Source organism: Rhinopithecus roxellana, chromosome 5 (assembly GCF_007565055.1).
Source record: "Rhinopithecus roxellana isolate Shanxi Qingling chromosome 5, ASM756505v1, whole genome shotgun sequence".
NCBI lineage: Eukaryota > Metazoa > Chordata > Mammalia > Primates > Cercopithecidae > Rhinopithecus > Rhinopithecus roxellana.
Window position 1 is genome coordinate 19,408,499 of NC_044553.1, and position 25,664 is coordinate 19,434,162.

Here is a 25,664-nt window from a genome sequence, read left to right on the forward strand (position 1 = left end):
TTCTGTTTTTCAAAGACTACATCACCAGATGGGTCTAAATAGTTACAAGTCACTTCCTTATATTGAGTTGAAAATCGCCTCTCTGTAATCTGACTTATTAGTTCTAGTTTTATGCCCTATCTTCACCAAAAACAAATAAAAACTAATGCTTTCATATACATACTCCTTCAAATAGTTGAAGACAAGCTATCATGAACCCCCACGTTTTCCTCTCCAAATCCACAATTTCACCAGCTATCCTAGGACACAGAATAGAATCTCTTCCCAACCCTGGCTATTATTCTCTAAATGAATCTAAACTTATCTAAATAGACCCTTCTTAAAGTACTACCTCAGAATTCAATTCAGTAATTCTGATGTTGCCTGTAACATCAGACAACAACTTCCTTAAAAGCACAGCAAGTTGGATTTACCAAGTTGCTGACCAGGTCGTATTCCCTCCTGCCCTCATTCCCATCTTTGTGTTATATTTTATCTCAAGTTCCATTTTGCTTACTATTCATGATGCTCAGGTTGTCATTGTGGACATCAGAGGCCATAAATATATATTGTTCTGGCTCCTTCCTGTACATCTTTCCGAGTCATACCTGCTGTTCTCCAAAGTCTGTGAATCCCGATACTAATAACTTGGCAATTCAGTTTAAGGTCCTCTTCAGAAAGTCAGTTAGCTCAAGGCAATCACATTCTTCCCAGGCCTCTTAAGAAATACTCTAACCCCAGAAAAGGCCCTTCTTTCTGATATCAGGAGCCATGGACCACAAACACAAATCCAACAGAATTTCAGCCATTTACCTCCCAGATCGTCCTCTCCCTGAAGTTCTAACTAGAGCAGGAAAAAATAATGAGAACACCACCTGCAGTCATGAATCCTCCAGTTTCCTGGCCAAGATTTCATATTCCCTTCAAGATACCTCCCAAAGAAGACATGACAAGGGAGGGGTACACAAGGTACTACAGGTACCGATAAGGTTCTATTTCTTTTATACATACATTTTTTCAGAGACGGAGTTTCTCTCGTCACCAAGGCTGGAGTGCAATGATGCAATCTCGGCCCACTGCAACCTCTGCCTCCTGGGTTCAAGTGATTCTCCCACCTCAGCCTCCCAAGAAGCTGGGATTACAGGTGCCCACCACCATGCCCAGCTACTTTTTTGTATTTTTAGTAGAGATGGGGTTTCACCAAGTTGGCAAGGCTGGTCTCGAATTCCAGACCTCAGGTGATCTGCCTGCCTTGGTCTCCCAAAATGCTAGGATTACAGGCGTGAGCCACCATGCCCAGCCAAAGGTTCTATTTCTTAAGTCTGATGTTGGGCATATGGACATATGATTTAATGTTTTAAAAAAGAAAAATACCGTCCTGTTTTTTGTGTGTGTGTTTTGTTTTTTGTTTTAGGCCTGCGTGCTTCATTCGTTCTCCCATATGAATCCATAAAGTAGTAGCCATTAGCAGCGACAACCCAGTTGACAACCACAACAGTTTCTATGATAACAAAAGTAAGAGAAAATACTGACATTAGGGTAATTTCAAGAAAGTTCAATCATAAGATATATCCCCAAGCAAAAATATACACACAAAAAGCTAAGTAAGAAGCTTTTAGAAAACTACTACCATCCTTAGAGTAAGTACAACAAAGTATTCTTTTACATCTTTGTTTTTTTCATCAAAATGCCTCATATAGCCATAGGTTTTAAACCATTACATCTTGTCTAGATTCCACATTAGATTTAACATTTTTTCTAGATTCTATTGTTATTCCTTTGTAACCTTTATTTTTAGTATCTTAAAAATACTTTATTAAATGTAACACATACATTCAAAAAAGTATATAAAATATACCTTATGGTATATCTTAACAAGTTATTGTAAATTATTTGCCCATGTAACTACCAACCTGGTCCAGAAATATATTCCAGCCAGTATCCAAGAAGCCCACAGATGTACCCTTCAGTTCACACCTCCCTACCTCTCACCTAGACGGACTCCTTACCCCAACCTCTATGTAATCACCTCTTTGTTCTTGATAGTTTTACTGCCCAAGTATGAACCCAGAAATAAGTGTTTCTCAGTTTTCTTTTCATTTTTGTCCCCCTAAGAAGACTTTTTAGAAGTTTCCTCCCTAATTATACCCCCATGCCCCATTGAATTTTAACACCACAGATATATTGTATGTCGGTTTATATTCCATGGCCCTTTGGAGGGTAGCAGACTATTATAATAGCTAAGATTTTCTTTTACTCTAAGGACCAATTTTCACTCCACTGCAGGTGATATTGCCTCCACTAAGAATGTATGCCCTAACCAACATCAGTTTTGCCTATTTTTGAACTCTATATAGACGAAATTGTACAAAATAGGTTTTGGGGGTCTGGTCTCTTTTGCTCAACACAATGTTCAAGGTTCGCCCATCTTGTCCCACATAGCTATAAGCCATTTTATGAATACCACAATTCTTCATTTTCTTGGAATGAACACTTGGGTTATTTTCTGTTTGGGGCTATTATAAATGATGCTGCTCTGAACATTCCTGTATCTCCTGGCGCCTACATACTCATTTCTTGTGGAGTATATATTCACAAGATTCCTGAACCATAGTGTATGAGTATCTTCCACTCTACCAAATTGTTTTCTAAAACACTTGTACAAATATACACCCCCATTAGAAAAATATAGAGTCCTGTAACAATTTTCTTAACTTAAAATATAAGTTAAGCAAAATATCTCCTATGCCTTCTTTTTCTTTTAAGATCTGAAGATCACTGTGCAAAGGACTATCAGGGTCAACCCTAAGAATCACAAAACAAAAAACAGTTCAAACAAAAAGAGAATTTTTTTTTTCAACTAACTCAGAAATGAACTAATCTGAAAGCTAAAATAGAGCACCTAAGGTAAAATCCAGAAAGAGAAGATCTTAAGCTGCTCTATATCCTCAGGAAAAATAGAAGTCATTATAGCTTCCAGCTCCTTTAGAATAAATGTCCAAAAGAGATCATAATAGCCTAAATCTAATCTAATAAGGGCGTTCAGAGTTTGCAGTCATTCTAAAGGAAAACAGTCACATGTATATAATTTTCTCAAGAATTTAAAAGAAGTTTAATATGCTTTCCTAGACTTGTATTATTAGCCAAGGGATTCAAGGAGAACAATTTCCCATGGATGGAACTATGAAAAGTTAAATCACTGTGTGATAAAGCCACACTGTGTGGTGGCTCATGCCTGTAATCCCAGTACCTTGGGAGGCCGAGGCAGGTGGATCACGAGGTCAGGAGATCGAGACCATCCTGGCTAACACGGTGAAACCTCATCTCTTCCAAAACAAATACAAAAAAATTAGCCGGGTGTGGTGTGGGCACCTGTAGTCCCAGCTACTCGGGAGGCTAAAGCAGGAGAAGGAGCTTGCAGTGAGCCGAGATCCCGCCACTGCACTCCAGCCTGGGCGACAGAGCAAGACTCCATCTCAAAAAAAAGAAAAAAAGAAAAGTTAAATCACTAAAAAATCAGTATTTTTGTACAACTGTCCTATATATACACGTACAATATGATGCCCACCCCTCACTTCCCCCACTTTTTGTTTTGTTTTGTTTTAAGAGACAGGGTGCCTCGCTCTGTCACCCACACTGGAATATAATGGTGCAATCACAGCTCATTGCAGCCTTGACCTCTCCAAGCTCAAAAGATCTTCTTGCCTCAGCCTCCCACCACCCCAGTGGCTGGGACTACAAGTGTACTACACCTATATATTTTTAAAGTAATAACATAACTACCTCTACAATAAGAGTTGATTATGTGGCTTTCAAAACTGGGGGAAAAATCATAAAAATCAACTTGGCAATCATTCTCTGTATAATGAAATATATTACTCTTATTTACTTTCCAAGCAGTATTGCTCAAGCTTTTTGCCAGAAGATAAAAATCATGTAAGAGTTCACTCTATCAGGAAAATGACAAAAAAAAATTCCGATGGACCTATAAAAACAATTTCTTTAAATCCAAAAAACAAGTAAACTCATCCTATCTTACCCCCTACATCTTTTGGAACTTGATTGCCTTTGAATTTTACAAAATAAAGCTAGTAAACATTTCCATTTTTGCCCAGTTTTAAGAAATGACACTTATAATCTGACAACAGAAAAGAGCAAAAGAACAATAAGAAGAGTAGGGTTTTAGAGCTCCTTAGCTGTCTTACAATTCTGTGATCTGTATATGTCCCTGAGCTCTTTCATAAGTCTATCTGAAGCTTGCACTGACCCAGACACTGCAGCCTGAAACACAAAAGCCACTGTTTACCAGGGTCTACTGAGCCAACTAATTTAAAGATTTAAGGTATTTCAACCTGATCTAAAAGATTACAGTAGCCAGGCGTGGTGGCTCACACCTGCAATCCCAGCAGTTTGGGAGGCCGAGGAGGGTGGTTCGCTTGAGGCCAGGAGTTTGCAACCAGCCTGGCCGACAAGATGAAACCCCATCTCTACTTAAAAAATACAAAAGTTAGCCAGGCATGGTTGCACAAGCCTATAGTCCCAGCTACTCAGGAGGCTGAGGCAAGAGAATCACTTGAACCTGGGAGGTGGACATAGCAATGAGCTGAGATGGCACCACTGCACTCTGGCCTGGGCCATAGAGCAAGACTCCATCTCAAAAGAAAAAAAAGAAAAAGAAAAAGAAAAAGATTACAATAAAAATTGACCACCACTCAACATTTTAAGAAGAAAAAAAAGTCCAATTAAATGAAGCATTATGAAGTTTCAAGAGAATATAAAATTAGACACAAGTCTGGTTCATTTCCTATTTCTTATCATCTGAAAAACTCTAGCCAACATGTTCAGACCACCATGGACTCCATGATAGCACAGAATTCAGTATGAGTCAATTCCAAACCCCAGCGATTTTTGAAAATACTAGAAGACACTCAAGGTGACACATTACTAACTAAAAGAGACTTCCATTCATAAGACTACAAGCAAGAATATTACACAGATGGTCTAGTTCACACATGAAGACACTGAGAAACGTGTGCCTACGCACAACTGGTTTCAGTTTTTCAGTGCAGGATCTTCTCCAAAGTTGAAAACACATCAATATCTTACCCTAAGACTAAATAGAAAGGGAACTACTTTTTGGTCATGTGAAACTAAAGGTTTTAAAGACTGCACTATACTTTGAAAAAGAAAAAAAGTTAAGTTTACAAAGATATTACTTCCTAGCTATGTGATCATGAGCTCGTTTCATATCTATAAAATATGAGAAGTTTCTCCTATCTCTAAAATATGAAGAGCACCTGTTTCACACAGCAGCTATGAAGACTAAATGAGAAGATATATAAAGTACTTAGCATAGTATCAGTCATGCAAAAGTGTTCAAGAATTTATACTTGAAGATAAACCGTAATCGATCACAAGACACAGAAAGTACAGTAACATTAATTCAAATGCTACAAACTTAGTTTTTTAAACAATCAAGATATGGAAATTTAACTAAATTTCTTTCCTCTATGAAAAATTACTAATTAAATATATAACTAAGATTGAAGGAGGGAGAGTAATCTATCCAGTTTCAACATTTGGCATCTACTTGCCTAACAATTCATACCCTGTTTTGGAGAATCTGTACCCAAGACAAAGTAACTTGTCCTCGGATTTTGTGGAGTTGGTCAATGGCTCTAATACAAGGCAGGAAGTAGTAAGTGTTCAGACAATCATTTGATGCTTCCCTACTCTGACTGAGCTTTTTATGTGTATACACACATCATTCTTGTTTATTTTTCATAGCAGTCATCCAAAAGGTATGTACTGTCTATCCATATTTTAGAGCTGAGCAAAGTGAAACCAAAAAATGTGTTTGTCACCAAACTCAGTGTTCCTTTCCCATCCTGCTGCTTCACATAAAAGAGATGTAAAGTCAAAAGAGAAGAATTACTTTTGATTTGGTCAGAGCAAGATGGACCAAAGTCAGCTTCATGAAGGAGAAATAACTTCAGTTGTGTTTTGTAGGAGAGAATGAATTTGAATATACAGATGCCACAGAAGGAAGGTAAGCAGAGAAAACAACATAAACAGGCTGGAAAGGGGCATATACAGGGATCAGCAGGTGGTTCCAGGATGTGAAGAGAAGATGAACAGGGTAAAAAGTGGCTATTCATAGATGAGAAAGATAACCTTGGGCAACAAAACATATGACCATGGCTAGGCATGGTGGCTCATGCCTGTAATCCCAGCACTTTGGCAGGCCAAGGCAGGAGGATCACTGGAACTCAAGTGTTTAAGACCAGCATGATTAACATAGTGAGGCCTCATCTCTACTAAAAATCAAAAAAATTAGCCTGGTGTGGTGGCACATGCCTATAGTCCGAGACACTTGGGAGGCTGAGGCAGGAGGATCACTGGAGCCTGGGGAATTAAGACTACAGTGAACTATGATTGTGCCACCACACTCTAGCCCAGGTGACAGAGCAAGCCCCTGTCTCAAAACCAATAAACATATGACTAAGGCAGGAATGGAGGAGGACAGCAGCTGAGATCGGCATGTTCATGAATTGCCTGGTATTAACTGTAATTACTTAACTAAAAAGTCCAGGCTCTAGCTATTTACACACATTTACACATTTAAATGGTCTTGCCTAATTTTCTCTAATATTGCCAAATTTTCTTTTTCAATTCCTTCATCCTCCAACTTTTTCCCACTAATAGGCTCTTCTTTCATCTCATAGTGATCTAAGTCTTCTATATCCTGCAAAAAGAAGAAAAATGTTAGCTTATTCAACCTATTTTTCTTCAGCAGTTTCTTATGCCAAAAGTTAAATTATTCTTGACTCAATGGGGGACAAGAAACAGAATATATCTATCCTATGGGGAGAGAGAAAAAGCCCCCACATTCCATTCAAGAGGCTCCCACCTTTTATATCTCATATTTTATTTAAAAGCTAGACTCTGGGTAAAGCAGATTTAAAAGCTTTACAAAGCCGTAACTATTATGAAATAAGCCATCATTTATTTACTTCTTTAATTTTTATTTCCTTTTTAAAGATAGGTCTCACTCTGCCACCCAGGCGGGAGTATAGTGCGGTGATCTCTGCTCACTGCAAACTCTGCCTCCCAGGTTCAAGTGATTCTCATGCCTCAGTCTCCTGAGTAGCTGGGATTCGTACACCACCATACCCAGCTAATTTGTTTACATTTTTAGTAGAGACAGGGTTTTACCATGTTGGCCAGGCTGCTCTCAAACTTCTGACCTCAAGTGATCCACCTATCTCGGTCTCCCAAAGTGCTGGTATTATTGGCATGAGCCACCACGCCTGGACAAGCCATCTTTTAAATCTCCTCTTAAGAGGAACCTTTGAGACAGTTTAGCAGCAGGTGTCACGAACTTTAACTGTTCATAGTTTGTTCCAGAAACTCGAGTCCTAGAATTGTATTCCAAGACACTAGTCCAAGATGTAAACACAAATTTAGGCATAAGGATACCTACTTCAACCTTGCTACCACAAAAATAAACACAAAATATGCATGAGCAAAAATAGCAAAACAGTTAACTCAAGTCCATGAAATGTTAACAGGCCACTGAAATACCAACACAGCATCATTTCTCCTGTACTGAAAAACTTTGAAATGAAAAATGGAGTACACAAAGGAATAGAAAGAATTTCAATTATGCTGAAATATGCACAGGAAAAGACCAGAAGAACTCATATTGAAATGTTAATTTCAATTAATTTTAGTTGTTATCTCTGGAGATATTTGGTGCTTTCCCCTAATTGCAGTTTATGGTTTTATGTAGTAAGCACCTATTGATGTTAATAACTAAAAAATGAGTTAGAAAAAGAATTTGATTTCAGGTGCTCGAGAGGCTGAAATAGAAGGCTCGTTTGGGCCCAGGAATTTGAGGCTGCAATAAACTATGATCATGCCACTGCACTCCAGCCTGGGTGACAGGGACCCTATCTCAAAAAATAATAATAATTTCAAAAGAATTTGAATAATACCCCCCAGAATAACATCTTTATTCACATCATTCTGCTCCCTCCCTTTCCATACTGTTTTTACATATATACAAATATATGCAGAATTTTTAAAACCCCAACTTTTTTCAGTTACTTTATTTTTCTACTTCAATTGCCAATATCTCTAAAAGAGTAGTTTATATTCGTCTTGATTTTTTTTTTTTTTTTCCAAGCCAGCTACTTCTCTGATTTCTAGACTAGGTTACTGACTACCTTCACTCAAACTCTGCCCATTACTCCATACTTCACGGAGCTCCCTTCTCCCAGTGTGCACCTTTCAGCCCTGATCTTCCATCCTATGCTTGTTTTCCTCACAATGCTCACAAATGCTGTTGGCCTGTATTTCCTCCTATACCTTCAACCTCAGTCATGTTCCCATCCACAAAACTTCTCCACCTAAGTATTAGCACATCGCAAACAGAATTCAACATATCTCTGTAAAGCAATATCCTCAGCACACTATTCCCTGCTTAAGGCCTTCCTAACAATAACAACACCAAATAGAAACATGCCTATCTCGAATTCAAGACTTTTAACCATCTGCCTTTTCTGGCCAATCTTGCTTTCCATGACTTCAACACATCAACCTTCCTTCTCAAAAGAAAGGCATCCAATGCACCCAAACACAGCATGTCCAAGATTGTTCTGGGCCTATTCCCACGTTATTTTAGGAGCCTAGAATATCTGCTTTTCACCGGTCCTAATCTGACACCTCTGAAGTCCAGTCTCTTACCTTTCTAGATTTCCCTCAAAGTTGTGGTCCCTTGTTTATTATCTTGCGAGGGGAAAAATGAAAGGGTACATGATTTTTATACAATGGCTGCCTGACCCACGGAAAAGGTTTAATGTTTTCATGCAGCTTATTCCACCTCAGCTAAACTGCATAAAAACATTAAAACAAACTCCCATTCTAACTGGACGATTTTAAGAAGTATTTTACCCCCAGACTCATAAAACAAGCCTACAGCCAGGTACAGTGGCATATACCTGCAATCCCAGCATTTTGGGAGGCCGAGGTGGTGGATCACTTGAGGCCAGGAGTTCAAAACCAGCCTGGGCAATAGAACGAGACTCAAACTCTACAAAAAATAAAAGAACATTAGCTGGACATGGGGCACCTGCCTGTAGTACCAGCTACTCAGGAGGATTGCTTGAACCCAGGAGTTCAAGGTTGCAGTGAGCCGTGTCCACGCTACTGCATTCCAGCCTGGGTGACAGTGAGATCCTGTTTCAAAAAAAAAAAACGAAAACAAGCCTACAACACTACTTCTTCAGTTCTGGATAACTCTAAAGTATATTTTAAATTAATAATTTCCAAACCAAGAAAATGAAAGCCTAAATTAATTATAAGACCCCAAACAGAAAAAAATCTTTTAAAACAATCAAGACCATAAAATTCACATACCTTCTATTTGGTCAACGCAGAGATATAGATCTTTGTTCTGAAGTCTCAATTTAAATGCAAAGCTTCAGAGTCTGAAAACATCTAAAATTATACCCATAACTGACAACTGGCCTAGGCTCAATGTCTTTGGAATTTGCTCTACTAAATTTGCTACCATTTGAATGTGTTCCCTCCAAAATTCAGGTGTTTCTAATATGATGATATTAAGAGGTAGGACCTTTAAGAGGTGATTAGGCCAAGAGGGCTCCTTCCTCCTTAATGGGATTAAGGCCCTTATGAATGAGGCTTCACACATTGGACTAGCTTGCTCTCCTGCCCTTCTGCCTTCTACCATGTGAGGATGCAACAAGAAGGCCCTCAGACACCCAATGTTGGTATTTTCATCTTGGACTTCCCAGTCTCCAGAACTGTTAGAAAATAAATGTCTGTTCTTTATAAATTACCCTGTCTCTGATATTCTATTATAGCAGCATGAAACAGACAAACAAAATCCCTTGATGATTTTTTAACAAGAGACAGTTTCACTACTTCTGGTGAGTAGTCCCTAACACGTTCTCAAATTCTTTTATGCAAACATAAAATTTTTTAAACTTACCAGTTTCTCTGCCTAAAAATAACCAAATACAGGGTAAGGACTGATTAGTATTAAATATAAATAAAACTTTGGTGCTAAAAGTTAAGAGCTTTTGTTTTCCAGGAAATCAAATCCAAAGAATTCAGATAAAGCAATTTGCTCAAAGGTGTCTCATAAGTTAGAGGTAAAGCCAGAGTTGAGAAATTATATTCCATTCCAAATACAATGTGCTTTCAATTATTCCACATTAATAGTAGTTTACAAAGGAGATTTAGAGAATTACTCAAACCAAAAATGATGACATTTATGAAATATCATTCTTATATAAAATACCTACTTCAGCCATCCCCTCTTTTTCCTCTTCCTCTTCATCTGAAGTCACTTCCTCTGTTGTCCCATTCTGAAATAGAGAAAGAATCTGCCAGGGCTACACAGGCTGAATATAGGCTGAGTCCATTAGAAGACTGGTGCCACAGCTTTAGTGACAAATTCTCAACCATCTGTCACTGCAGTGCTGCTATCAGCTTATTAAAATTAAATGTTTATTTTTAAATCCAACTTTGACTTGACAAACAACAGTTATCAGCTTTTAAAAATGGAACAAATAAAAGAATTAGGAATAAAGAAAAGCAATCAGTCAAATATAAAGCAAAACCAAAAAAATGTTAAAACATAATCTAATTTAAAATAAGAAAACATTTTACTTACATGGCTATGTGTATAAGATCAGTGGCTTATTTTGTTTAAAATAAATGTCACAAACTATCCATTCCTTAAAATAACTACCTTTTTAACTTTGAAAAGCCTGAATCATTATATAAATTCAATTGCCTTATATTTTAAAAGATCAGATGTGTTATTTATAGACATCTCACAAAACTAAGAATTATGAAATGATTACCACCTTACTAAAAAGCAAATTTCAGTTTTAAAAACCTGTTATTTACTACAAAATATCTCTCTACAAGACAGAATTTAACAGCTGACACAATTTACAATTACCAAGTTTAGAAATGAATGTAATGGGATTTTAGGAAGGGCCTTCATACCCAGTTAAGGCAAATTTCAAAAGATAAGCTTCCGGGCCAGTGCACAGTATATAAATGCATCTTTAACCATGAAGGCCAGTCCAGGTTAGAACCCAGAATATGTAACATATCAAGAAACTATGATACAGAGATCAAGCAAGACCAACAAAGGTCTCAGCAGTATCTAAGCATCTGTTCTTAGATACTCCGATGGAGTAATTCTTAAGAAAAACAAACCCATGATCACAGAGGGTATTAGAACTCTGCTGGATTAGTAAGCTGGAGAATGCCGTGCTGATAAACATACCCATGCAGAATTAACTTATATGTCCTTTCAATCTGCATCTCTTTAGACATTCTTTGTCTGCTAAAAACTAAATGGAAAAAGGAAGCAAGCAGCAGCTTCCAAAATATAAATCACCCCTTCTTCATTTCCCTGAATTGTTACATTCCAAATCAAACTATTCTGAGTATCTAAAGAATATATACTTAGTCTAAAAGTCTCAAAGACTTTGGTTGCATCAGTGATTGAAAGAGCATTTTTGAAATGCTCATTTCAAAGCCTACCCAGAGAATGTTTGTTTGTTTGTTTGTTTGTTTTTTTAAGAGATGGAGTCTTGCTCTGTCGCCAGGCTGGAGTGCAGTGGCAGGATCTCCGGCTCACTGAAAACCTCTGCCTCCTGGGTTCAAGCGATTCTCCTGCCTCAGCCTCCCCAGTAGCTGGGACTACAGGCTCGTGCCACCACGCCCAGCTAATTTTTGTATTTTTAGTAGAGACAGTTTCACCATATTGGCCAGGATGGTCTCGATCTCTTGACCTCATCATCCGCCCACCTCGGCCTCCCAAAGTGCTGAGGAGAATCTGTTTTTAAAAAGCTCTCTGAGGTGGTTCTGACATGCATCCAAGTCTGTAACCATCAGCCCAGTTACTATCCTTCACTTTATACATGACAAAGCTGAGCCCCCACCCCTCAAAAAGGGTAAATTAATCAAAACAAAAAGTGAATTAGGCTTGATGTCTGCTCACTGCAACCTCCTGCCTCTGCCTCCCAAGTAGCTGGGATTAAGTCGCCTGCCACCATGCCCAGATAATTTTTGTATATTTTAGTAGAGACGGGGTTTCCACCATGTTGGCCATGGCTGGTCTCAAACTCCTGACCTCAGGTGATCCGCCCGCCGCGGCCTCCGAAAGTGCTGGGATTACAGGTATGAGCCACTGCACTCGGCCAAAACACCGAAAATCTCAAAAGCCTTTCCCATTCCCCGCCTGGACTCAAACAAAGCTGGAGCCGCCCTGCCCCGCCCTGTCGCGGTCCTAGGAGCAGGCCGGCTGACGGAGGGCGACCTTGGGTCCCGAGAGGGCTCTGGCTTCCGCAGTCTTCCACCTCCGAGCGCGGCGGCGGGGGCCAAGAGGATCCAGCAGCCCCTAAGCCAGCCCGGCGCGAGGAGCCGAGAGACGCGCCCTCCGCCTCCTCCCACCCAAACCTCGCGCAGTCCCGGGGCAGGGCCGGGCCAGTTGAGGGAGAAAGGGGCGGGGAACCGGGGCCTCTCCGGGGCAGGCTCCCCTTTGTCCCGGGACTCTGGGCGCCCCCTCTCCGCCCTCGGCCTGCCTCGCGAGGCCGCCGCTGGGCGCCTCACCGTGATGTTGCAGTGGAGCATGAGCGACGGCTGGGCTCCTGGTTCTTGTGGAAGATAGACGCCAGCAACTTCAGTTTGGCCTTGAACCCTGACACAGACATCTTCCCCTCATCTCCGCGGGGAGGGGCGCAGAAGGGGAGCCCTCCTCCGGAGCCGCTGTCATGGCCGCGACCACCTGGCGGGGCCGCCCGGCGGAGCTCTCGCGACTCGGCCTCTCCCCGCCACCTCGACCCTTGTGGGAGCCGGCCGGAACATGGCAAGGGGCACGGAGGCCTTGGCGGGAGCTGTGTGGAGGCCTGGGGGGCTGCTCCATTTGTAACCGACTCCACAGACAGGAGGTGCGGCTCCTGTCAAGCCGCAGCTTAAAAGGGCAGCAGCACCACCGTCCCCGCTACCGCCTGGGAAAGGGCTGCCCCCACCCTGCCACCGTCCCCGTCACCCCTCACTCCTCAACCCGGCGCCCCCGCGCGCACCCGTTTCGGCGGGTACACGAGTCCAGAGCGTGCACTCGCTCCTGGCTGCCCCCTTCTCCCCTTGACCCAGCACCTTTCTGTGCGACCCATCTGATCCCTTCCTCACACTTGCAGAGTGGAGGCCCAGGGCGGCATAACCACAAACTCGTGTGTGTGTGTGTGTGTGTGTGTGTGTGTGTGTGTGTGTGTGTCTCCCAAGGGTGGGTGAGTGAGTGGATGTGTCTCCCAAGGGAACAGAGCACTGCTGAGTTCAGGCTGATTATTAGTTCCTGGGCAAAATACAGTCACAAGAAGGCTATGTGCTGATTTGTCTTTTGTAGTGACATCATGTTGCTCATGTTTTATGTTTTTCAGAGTTCATTAGTTTATATTTGTTCTCAGATAATATCCAGCTGAATAAATTATGTAAGTAGAGTACCCCCAAACTGAAAGTCACCTACATAAAATATAGTGAAAAATATGTCACCCACTTAGAGTTGAAAATGTTCACACGTTAGTTTTGCGTAGCCAACACTGGATAATGGGTAAGGGCACAGGATCCCGGGGCTGGATGCCTGGGTTCAAGTTCCAACTTAGCCACTTGCTGGCTGTGAAATACTTGACAGCTTTAAGCCTCAGTTTCTTTCTTTTTTTTTTTAACTTAATCCCAAATGTCATAGTAAGTCTCAGTTTCTTGATCTGAAAAACAAATTATTCAATGAGAGTCTATGTGAAAACTTTAAAGTTTTTAAAGCTGCTGCTTGACTCAGGAAAGTCCTCAGCTTTAGCCGTTATTAGCTATGATTCTTATTGTGTTGGCTACACGTGCATTAATGAGGCAGGAAAACGATCAAGGATAACAACCAAGTATCCAAATTATCTCATCAGACCCAGAGAGATGCATATGTGTGCATGCTCATGTTTCAGCTCAGAGCTCTTTGTCTAGAAGGCTCTTGAACTCAGAGGCCCAGGCACTATCAACTTGACTTGGCAGTGGAGTCATCACTTTTGTTGATCAATGAAATTGACATAATGCTCTTTTTTTTTTTTTTTTTTCTTTTGCACCAACCATGTGCCTAGAGCTGTGTCAAGAAGAGCATGCTTCAGTTGGCTGGAGTGAGCAATTCTTGTCTCCTGCTTCCCTTGTCTGAAAATGAGAAGAAAACTCATCTAGCCGGCCTCTCTAGGTTATCATGAGATCAAATACAAAAACTTCCTGGAAGAGAACCACCCAAATGAAAGCACTGTCCTTTGTCCAGACAGTCATGGCTGTGTGACCGTGGGTGGGACCAAGTTCATCAACTTAGAGTGTGCTAGCGTGCGGGCTACCAGGCAGGGGATGTTAAAGAGTTCTCTCTGTCTTAGCACCGGAAACCTCCATCAAGCCCCCTTTGCTGCGTCGGATTGCCCTAATAGAAACCCACCTCTTTGGCTTCATTCATTCATGACAATATCAGTTCTGGGGGTGAACATTAGAAACCTTGGTGACCTGCGAGAATGAAGTGTCCTACTGGGCCGGGGCCTGACGCTTTCCCAGGCTTCTCCCTCGTGGGTTCTGTTAAGGAGCTCAGCATACAGAAGGGTACACTTCAGCCCAAGCATTTCTCCCTAGTTACTAGTCAGGAAGTATCAGCTGTAAAAAGCACATCTCCCTTCCTCCCGCCTTCCTCCTATCCTTCCCTTCCTTTAATTTTTTTAAATTTCCATTTTTAACAAAGGCATATGAGCATCTGTTTTGGAGTTAAAACATTCTATAAGGCCTTTTAAAAACAATAGCAATCATCTATCTTCCCATTTCCCTCTCCCTAGGGGCAAATCCATTCAACTCTTTCATCCGAATTTTTCCATATTTTCCTTTCTACCTCTAAGTCACTGCCTCTGCTGCTCCTCTTGATTTTTCCGGTGTCAGATACCACCTGTGGATTTCTCAGCTTAGCAGGTGAGCGGTTTAGCAGGAATGGGCATGGTCCTATGCAATGTAGGATGCTTCAGAAGCGCATGCGTGCACACACATACACACAAAACTGCTCAGTTTTGTCCACTCATCCCATGCATTAATTTTCTGGGGCTGCCATAACAAAGTACCATAAACTGGACAGGTTAAACAGAAATGTACTGTCCCACTGTTCTGGATACTGGAAGTTCAAGATGAAGGTGGCAAGCAGGATTGGTTCCTTCTAAGGCTGTGAGGGAAAGATCTGTTCCAGCCCCTCTCCTTGGCTTGTAGATGGCCATCTTCTCTGTCATCTCCCCTGTGTATATCTATCTTTGTGTCCACATTTTATCAGGACACCAGCCACATTGAGTTAGGGCCCAATCTAATGATCTCAATGTGGTAACCTCTCTAAAGACCTTATCTCCAAATAAGGTCACACCTGAAGTACTGGGGTTTAGAACTCCAACATATATTTTCTGAGGAGGACACAATTTAATTCATAAAATATCATGCCCACTGGCTGCCACATAAGGCAGCTGGGGTGCCACGTGTGCAATGTAGGGTCTTGCATACCCCCACCACACCATAGACACCCCTCCTTCCCACTCCCCAAATAGAGTTCAGACTGGGTTAGGTCAGCACACTCTTTACAACCAAGCTATGTAGTATAACACTCTTAAGTTTAACTTCTACACTAGGTTTTACTTTTCCTGGAGTCATAATTGTTGGATTTCTAAAAATCAGTAGTTTTCAGTTTTTATCAATAATTGAGCTAATTGGCTGGGCACGGTGGCTCGTGCCTGTAATCCCAGCACTTTGGGAGGCCGAGGCGGGCGAATCACAAGGTCAGGAGATCGAGACCATCCTGCCTAACATGGTGAAACCCCGTCTCCACTAAAAATACAAAAAATTAGTCAGGCTTGGTGGTAGGCACCTGTAATCCCAGCTACTCAGGAAGCTGAGGCAGGAGAATGGCATAAACCCAGGTGGCGGAGGTTGCAGTGAGCAGAGATTGCACCACTGCACTCAAGCCTGGGCGACCGAGCGAGACTCTGTCTCAAAAATAAAATAAAATATAATAATTGAATTCTACACTCTCCGTCAATCTATCTGAATATATTCAGACACACTTACCTGACTTGCCTCAGTCTGGACAGGGTGCCCCGACACCTCATGCATGCCCTTCACAGCCACTGTTTTTCCTATGGGAGACTCTGTGTCCTGGATGCTTTTTGCTGTATTCCTTTGTTTTGGAGAAGCACATCCTTCAGTAGCATCCTAAGAAAAGGCATATGGAAGGCAAATTCTAGGAGATTCTGCATATCTAAAAATGCCTTTATTCCATCTTCTCATTTCATTGATAGTGTGTCTGGATCTAAAAATTCCAGATTGAAAACGAGTTCTCTTCTGAAGTTTGAAGGCATTGTCCCAATTGTCTTCTGGCTTCTGGTGTGATCCTGAGAAATCTGAAGTCATTCTTATTTCCAATTATTTGCATGTGGCCCTCCTGAAGCTTATGAAATAGTTTCTTTGTCACCAGTACTTAAAAATATCTCCATGATATGCCTGCATGTGGGTCTACTTCACCCTTTCAAAATGAATACTCATGTTCTTTTTGTGGGGATTTTCTTGATTTTTTTTTTTTTTTTCTCTGAGATGAAGTCTCATTCTGTAGCCCAAGTTGGAGTGCAATGGCTCAATCTCGGCTCATTGTAACCTCCGCCTCCTGGATTCAAGCGATTCTCCTGTCTCAGCCTCCTGAGTAGCTGGGATTACAGACATGTGCCACCATACCCGGCTAATTTTTTTTGTATTCTTAGTAGAGCTGGGGTTTACCATGTTGGTCAGCCTGGTCTCGAACTTCTGACCTCGTGATCCACCCGCCTCAGCCTCCCAAAGTGCTGAGACTACAGGAGTGAGCCATTGCGCCCAGCCTCTTGAAATATTATCAATGATTTATCCTCCTGCATTTTCCCTGTCCTCTCTTTGTAAAACTCCTACTATTTTCTTAGGCTTTTCCCCTAATTTTCTCACACCTTCTCTTCTGTCTTCACTCTGATTTTTTGCCTTACTTTCTGGGAGATTTTTCTCAACTTTATATTCTAAGCTATTTAGTGTTTGTTATTTCTACTATCATATTTTTCATTTTTAAAAGTTCTTATTTGTCTGCTTATTTTTTGCTACTTTTCTTCTTGAGATGGCATCTTGAAAAGACCAGGCTGGTTGACGAGGCTGGTCTCAAACTCCTGGCTTCAAGCAATCCTCCCATCTCGGCCTCCCAAAGTGCTGGGATTACAGGTGTGAGCCACCATGTCCAGCCCCCAGCCACTTTTTGCTACTTTTTAAATAGCCTCTTGTTCTCATTTCATGTATTTAGGTTTGTTTTTTCTGTCTCTATCTATCTCTCAAGTTTTATTCTCCTGGTATAATCTATTTCACTCAAGTTACCTTTTTTTCTGTGTGTTCTGATCACTATCATTCACGTTAGCGGCTTTCTTCCATTGTCTGCTAATTGATAATTGTCTGCACATGTTCATGGGTAAATGATTAAAAGCCTGCTTGGATAGTCAAGTGCATGGCAGGCTCATAGACATTGAATTTCACTGAAGGGCAGGTTTCTCAGCCTTAGCTCTGTTCACACTGTGGCATGGACGATTCTTTTTTGGGGTGGGATTGGGGATGTTCCTGTGCAATGTAGGATGCTTGGCAGCATCCACAGATATCAGCAGCACATGCGTGCGTGCACACACATACATACACACACACACAAACACACACACATACAGACACACATACACACACTACACACACACAAACGCACACATACACACACACTACACACACACATACACACATACATATACACACACTGCACACACACACACACATGCAAACACACATACACACACACAAACACACACACACAGACACACATACCTCTCCAGTCTGTGTCTTCAGACATCCTTAAATGTCCCTTTGTGAGCAAAGTCAGCCCCGTTAGGAAACACTGCTCTAACATGATCTGGCTGGGCCAATCATTAGAGAATCCCAGATATCAGTATCTTCAAGTCTTTTCCTTAGAATGGCCCTTACCCCCTCCCTCGCTTCCTTCCCTTTTCAGTATAGATACTCTCTTTCTTTTAAAAACCAGCCAAGGCTAGTTCTCCACTCGTTCTGCTCTCATCTGAGTCAGTAATCTGAGATGCTGGATGTCCCTCCGGCACTATATGGGTTGCTTCCTGGCATGCATTAGGATAGAATCTGTTCTGGTTCAGGTTCTGATCCTACGGTGATGATGCCTTGCAAAAAGGAAAGATGGAGACAAAACGTCTACGTATCTTGCCTGGGAGCAGCTAAATACTGCTGCAAACCCAAACATGGGCACTTGTACTTAAGACGGCTCAAGAAATCAGGAAGTGTGTCCCTTATTTCTCATTTTAAAATGTGAAAGCATTGACTATGTTGAGGATATCCCCCTCAGTCATAAGCATTGCCAAGGGAGAAGGGAAGGGGTGTTGATTTCCCCTCCCCTGAATTCCAGTGGAAACCCTGGCTTTCCGACCCCATAGCTTGCTGCTCAATGCCACTGAGCCAGTTCACACATGAAGGAGACAAAAGCTGCATCAACTTGACACATCAAATCTAAACGAAGCCTAGAAAATATCAGTGTTCCAAATGTTTCCCTTAACACAACTACAGCCAAAAACTCATTCATCGATGTCCTGCCACTTCCCTCCTGTGGGACAAGATTCGGATGCACAGGGCCTGGTGGCTTCCCTCCGTTCTTGTTCCCAACTCACCTGGCCCAGAGACCAGGATGGTGTCCCCACTGCCCCCATTATTAATCACAATTGTAGTTAGCTCAAAAGTGAATCTGAAGAAAATTTTCATAAGGGAATGTGAACAGTGAATTTTATGGTACGTGAAACATATCTCAATAAAGCTGTAAAAAAAAGTGAATGTCAATGGAGTGATTTAGGAATTACACTATTTGTATTCACACAAACTGGGGAGATGATTTCCAATTTCAAAGACAGTAGCCCTTAAGTATAAACTCTAAATATAAACCCAGGACCCCTGAGCCATGTGCAGGTGATATGGAAGGTCCCTGGGCCAGATCCCAAGAGGCCACTCTTCAGGAAGACCCAGGTACAGAGACCTCCTCACTAGCACTGGTAGGACAGTCTGAACTGAGCACTGCCCCATGATTTCGATATTTGTCACCACGTCTGAAAGGTCCTGACAAAGCCAGCCAGACTGTCCTGAAAGGAGATGTCACAGCAACTATGGTAAAGTCTGAAGGAGATAGGTCAGGGACCTCCGTGCCCATCTCACACAAGTAGTGTGTGTGTGTGTGTTAGAGAGAGATCATGAAGGACATTGGCACACAGCCTTCTCTCTGTCACATCTGCCATCCTAGCCAGCAGGGGCACATCTGGGAGAGGTGGAAGGGATGCCTTTGGGCATCCGGGTGGCATTTTTGTGCTGCCATCAGTGGGTTCCCTGCACTCATGGCATGGATTTTTGCTGAATTCTAACTCCACCAGCAACAGAGTCTTGGGCAGTGTTATTAGTCTGCTTGGTCTGCCATAACAAATACCACGGATTGAGTGTCTTAAACAACAGAACTTTAGTTTCTCACCGTTCTGGCAGCTGGAAGTCTAAGATCATGTCAGCAGGGTTGGTTTCTGGTGAGGCCTCTCTCTCTGGCTTGCAGGCGGCTGCCTTCTTCCTGTGTCCTCACAGAGCTTTCCCTCCATGTGCTCACATGCCTGCTGTCTCTCTGCATGGCCAAATTTTCTTTTACTTAAAAAAAATTTTTTTAGAGATGGGGTCTCAGTCTTTCACCCAGGCTGGAGGGCAGTGGTGTGATTACAGGTTGCTGCAGCCACGAACTCCTGGACTCAAGTGATCCTCCTATCTCAGCCTCCCAAGTAGCGGGGACTACAGATGTGCACCACAATGCCCAGCTAATTTTTTAAAATTTTTTGTAGAGTTAGGGGTCTTGCTAAGTTGCCCAGGTTGGTCTCGAACCCCTGGTCTCAAGTGATCCCCAACCTTGGCCTTCTAAAGCAGTGGGATTATGGGCAGAAGCCATTATGCCTGATCCAAATTTCCTCTTCTTATAAGGACAACAGTCAGATTGGATTACGTCCCTACCTTACAGGCCTCATTTTAATTTAATCACCTCTTCAAAGACCTTGCTTCCATTTTTGAGGTACTGGGGGTTGGTACTTCCACATATGAATTTGGGAGAGACATATATCAGCCCTTAACAGTCAGGCTGTTCATTTCCTCCAGTAGTGGCAGTCTTTCTTTTCTTCCTTCCTTCCCTTTTTTTTTTGAGATAGAATCTCTCTGTCGCCAGGCTGGAGTGCAGTGGTGCAATCTCAACTCACTGCAACCTCTGCCTCCTAGGTTCAAGTGATTCTCCTGCCTCAGCCTCCTGAGTAGCTGGGACTAACAGGTGCTCACCACCATGCCCAGCTAATTTTTGTATTTTTAGTAGAGACAGGGGTTTCACCATGTTGGCCAGGATGGCCTTGATCTCTTGACCTCATGATCCGCCCACCTCGGCCTCCCAAAGTGCTGGGATTACAGGCGTGAGCCACCGCGCTCGGCCAGTGACAGCTTTTCAAAGGGTATAGTTATCCCTCAGAGGATCGATTCCAGGGCCTCTCATGAATACCAAAACGAATACTTGATATAAAATGGTATAGTATTTGCATATAACCTATGTCCATCTTTCCATATACTTTAAATCATCTCTAGATTATTTTGAATACCTACTACAATGTAAATGCTATGTAAATAGTTGTTAGACTGGACTGTTTAGGGAATAATGACCCCCCAAAAAAGTCTGGACGTGTTCAATACAGATTCAACTATCATAGCCTAATTAAATTTTTGATCCATAATTGGTTGACCCCACAGATGTGGAACCCTTGTATTCAGAGGGCTCACTGTAATTAGAAGCATGTCCCCTGTCCCTATCCTGGGGGACTGGGAAGAGATGGAGACCATGGAAGTGTTGAGTTAGGCCCTGCAGAGCTGGGCATAATTCCCAGGTATGCCCAGGAAGGCCAGAGCTGAGTTAAAAAGTTGGCAATAGAAAGAGCCAAGGGGGGCCTGGTGTGGTGGCTCACACCTGCAATCCCAGCACTTTGGGAGGCCGAGGCAGGAGGATCACCCGAGGTCAGGAGTTCAAGACCAGCCTGGCCAATACGGTGAAACCCCATCTCTACTAAAAATACAAAAATTAGCCGGGCATGGTGGCAGGTACCTGTAATCCCAGCTACTTGGGAGGCTGAGGCATGAGAATCATTTGAACCCGGGAGGCAGAGGTTGCAGTGAGCCAAAATCGCAGCACCGCACTCTGTCGTGGGTGACAGAGTGAGACCCCATCACACACACACACACACACACAAAAGCCAAGGGGATTGGAAAATGGGGGTGGAGGTAGGGGGAGGATTAGGAATTGAGTTTTTGTTTCTCAGAGGAAAAGAGAGGAGGTGTTAAGATGTGAGTATGAAAACTCTACACACCCTGCTGTATACACAAAGGTCTGGTGGCTGTGGCTTTCTGGTGAAACCAATAAAGGAGACTCAGTTCCCCAACAAGGTGGAGGTGACAGAGGAGTCCAGGCTCCAAGGAAGGGAAGAGCTCAGGAGGAAGTCAGCCCAGGAAGGTGAGCCTCATGGGGAGTCCAGGATGCACGGGGTGGGGCTCTGGACTTCCCAAGTGGAGTCTCACACAAGTCTGAAGGGTAGCCTCAGCTGACATCTGCCTAGGACAGCTTGCCCGGTTCATCAACCTCCTGTTTGCAGGCACCTCCCCACACTCTGGCCCTGGGGACCATTGAGTCTGACACAAATAAAGCTGCAGACAAACAGGCTTAAAACTCACCCGACAAACCTGTTCAGATCAGAGCAGATATGCGCCCCAGAAGAGCCTTGCAAACTACCTCCAGCTAGGTAAGTTAGGGCAGTGTCTTAGTCTAGGCTGCTGTAACAAAGTACCATAGACCGGGTGGCTCAGAAGCAACAGACATTGGTTTCTCAGTTCTGGAGGCTGGCAGTCTGAGACCAGGATACCAGCATGGCTAGGTCCTCTTCCAGGGTACAAACAACTAGCCACCTTCTCACTGTATCCTCACATGGCAGAGAGAGGGTTAGTGGGCTCTTTGGAGTCCCTTTCACAATGGTACTAATCCCATTCTAGAGGGGTCTGCCCCTATAACCTAATCACCTCCCAAAGGCCCCACTTTTTTTTTTTTTTTTTTTTTTTGAGACAGGGTCTTACTCTGTCACCCAGGCTGCAGTGTAATGGTGCCATCATTGCTCACTGCAGCCTCCAACTCCTGGGCTCAGGGATCCTTCTGACTCAGCCTTCTGAGTAGCTGGGACCACAAGCACAGAGGCCCCACTTAATATCATCACTATGTGAGTTGGGATTTCAATATATGAATTTGAAGAAGAAATGAGCATTCAGTTCATTGCAGGCAGGAAGGCATTTGTTTAATGAAAAATTAACTTTCATGCTTTTATTGTTTCCCCTTGATAATAATGGTAGCTAACATTCCCAGAGTGCTTACTATATGCTAGGGACATGTCAAACACTCAACAGGCATTGCCTCATTTAATTGTCACAATAGCAGCAACCATCTCAGATCCCATTTCATAGACGAGAAAATTGAAGCTTGCATGGACCACAGAATTTTCTCACAGGTACTAAAGGATTGCGCTGGACTCAAAGTTGAATGTTGGATGCCTGACTTCAGAAACTGTGGTTATAACCACGGTATGGTATGCCACCTCTTTATAATAAGAGTAAATGTGTGCCATAGAGACAAGTTAAACAATGCAAATGAACAGACATAAGGCAATGAAAGTCACCTAGGACTAGACATTATGAACTTGACAACCCTCTGGATGTCTGTGGGGTGATGCTGTGGGGTTTTTGTTCCTCGCTTTGTTTTCTAGAGATTTGTGTTTTCATTTAAAAATTTTTTTATTTCTTTTTTTCTTTTTGAGGCAGGGTCTCACTCTGTCACTCAGGCCAGAGTGCAGTGGCTTGATCACAGCTCACTGTAGCCTCAATATCCTGGACTCAAACAATCTTCCCACCTCAACCTCCCAAATAGCTGGGACTACAGGTGCACACCAACATGACTGACTAATTTTTGTAATTTTTTTTTTTTTTTTTGTAGAGATAGGGTCTCATTATATTGCCCAGCCTGGTCTCAAACTCTTGCCTAGGCCTCTCAAAGTACTGGGATTACAGGTGTAATCCACCTAGAATTTTTCTTTTTTTGAGACGGAGTCTCGCTCTGTCACCTGGCTAGAATGCAGTGGCGTGATCTTGGCTCACTGCAACCTCCGCCTCCTGGGTTCACGTCATTCTCCTACCTCAGCCTCCCAAGTAGCTGGGATTACAGGTGTGGGCGACCACACCCAGCTAATTTTTGTGTTTGTAATAGAGATGGGGTTTCACTATGTTGGCCAGGATGGTCTCGATCTCCTGACCTTGTCATCTGCCCACCTTGGTCTCTCGAAGTGCTAGGATTATAGGCGTGAGCCATCACCTATAGTGATTTTTAAAACAGTATTTCTCGTTCCTAAACATCTTTCCATGTCAATAACTATATTTTTACAAGATTATTTTAAATAAGCATACTTGATTCCATTTAATAACAAGCTTAGTGAACTCAACCTAATCTCCCACTCTTGGATATTTTTAGTTTTTCCACCATTTCTCACCATTAAGAACAGTCTCATAGCTAAATCTTTTTACATGTCCTAATTGCTTCCTTGGTAAACTCCTAAATGTGGGAGATCAGAATCAAACAATATAAAAATTTTAAAAATTACTACTATACAATGCTGCAAACATCCCAACTTTACATCCCCACGAGACTGCCTGAGAGTAAGTACACTCCTTTCCCCACATGTACAGCTAAGTTCACTGTCAGCCTTTTAGGTTTGACTTTTTCCAAGCCTGTAGGTGACAAAGAATATCTTGTAGGTTTTTGAATTTCCATTTACTTGACTGTCTGTAAAGCTAACAGTTTTTTTTCTATATGTATTTCTTCAGTGAATTTTTGCATCATTTGGTAATTTTTGCATTTTTGCATCATTTGGTAAATTTTACATTTGGACATTTTTGCATCATTTGGTAATTTTTCTATAAAGTGCTTTTTTATTGATATCTGTATACCTTTTAAATATCAAGGATATCAACATATCAAAGATGGCAAACATTTTTACCCAATTTGTCATAAGCACGTTAAACTTTTAGTAATCGTTTTTTGCTGTACCAAATGAAATACATTTCCTATTTTCTTCTTTCTACTACTCTCCCATAAATTCCTGAAGTTGGAATATCTTTGGAACTATGAGCTCTCACACTCATAGCCACGTTTCTTCCAAGGGCTTCACTTCTCACAGTGACTTGACAGCAAGTAGAAGTCAGGAAGTTTCTGTTCCATGAAATGGAAATTCCACACTGGCAATAACCAATGGATTTTCCTCAGTTGTTAGAGAACCCACAACTTAAGGAACCAAATGCAGACTACTAGATACTGCACAGCAGGGATGGTAAATCAGTATCACCTTGCCTGACAATATTGATTGACTGGTCCTGGCTGTCTTGGATACTGACAGCCATCTGGGCCTCTGCAATGAACTGAAAAATTCTGCTGGGGAGTCTGTGGGGAGGAGGTGCCAGGCACACAGTCCATGGGCAAATTGTCTGTATTAGTCCGTTCTTACACTGCTATAAAGAGCTACCTTTGACTGGGTAATTTATGAAAAAAAGTTTAATTGACTCACGATTCTACAGGCTTAACAGGAAGCATGACCAGGAGGCCTCAGGAAACTTACAATCATGGCTGAAGGGGAAGCAAGTATCTTCTTCATATGGCAGCAGGAGAGAGAGAGTGAGGGGAATGTTTAAAACCTCACACACACATGAGATCATCAGATCTCATGACAACTCACTCACTATCATGAGAAGAGCATGGGGGAAATCCGCCCCCGTGATCCAATCACCTCCTACCAGATCCCTTCCCCAACACTGGGAATGGCAATTCAACAAGAGATTTGGGTGGGGACACAGAGCCAAACCATATCACTGTCACACAGAAAGGTGTAGGGTGTGTCCAGACACTATGAGGAGATAAGGAGTGTTCCTAAAAATTGTGCTGTGACAATAGACATGTTCTGGGATTGTTTTGGACAGAAAGAATGTATGGTCACCCCAAGCATAGGGAACAACACAGTAGCAGTGGAAAACCAAAGTCCAGAAGGCTTACAGGAGTCAGTCAGGGTCACACAGCTGCTGAATGTAGAGCTGGCTTTGGACTCAGCTCATCTCCCAATGTGCCAACCTGCTGTGCAGCCTCAGGCAGGTCCCCTCATGTCTCTGGGTCTTATATTCCTCTCTATAAAATGAGCAGTTGTAGCTTAAGAAATTCTAATGACTTTGATAATACAGTTCTCTGCTCTCCACCCACCGGACTTTTGACACATTTTGTGAAAGCCAGCCACTCAGTGGGCACCTGCTACTTTTCTTCTCTCCCTGCCCTTGCTAGGGCTCCAAGGGAGGTCGGGCACAGGAATGAGGTGACACAGCTTTGG

General features: G+C 42.5%; 1 protein-coding gene across 1 annotated transcript; it reads right to left on the reverse strand.

Moving 5' to 3' along the window:
• Positions 1-4,038: 4,038 nt before the first annotated feature.
• On the reverse strand, positions 4,039-13,079 carry LOC115897726 (ubiquitin-conjugating enzyme E2 Q2-like). The gene is made up of 4 exons (XM_030931644.1): positions 12,640-13,079; positions 10,311-10,373; positions 6,599-6,724; positions 4,039-4,260 (listed from the first exon to the last, which is right to left on the reverse strand). Exons 1-4 carry the CDS (start codon positions 12,658-12,660, stop codon positions 4,162-4,164), a joined length of 309 nt encoding a protein of 102 aa, XP_030787504.1. The 5' UTR covers positions 12,661-13,079; the 3' UTR covers positions 4,039-4,161.
• Between the last annotated feature and the right edge of the window lie 12,585 nt (positions 13,080-25,664).

What these genes read in the sequence shown, in the direction of transcription:
- LOC115897726 (XM_030931644.1), bottom strand. Translation starts at nt 12,660, where the DNA reads ATGCTCCACTGCAACATCACG. An exon ending in TGCTCCACTGCAACATCACG is followed by an intron (nt 10,374 to 12,639) that starts GTGAGGCGCCCA and finishes TCTCTATTTCAG; the next exon opens with AATGGGACAACAGAGGAAGT. An exon ending in TTAGGCAAGACCATTTAAAT is followed by an intron (nt 4,261 to 6,598) that starts GTGTAAATGTGT and finishes TTTGTGTTTCAG; the next exon opens with GCTGCAGTGTCTGGGTCAGT.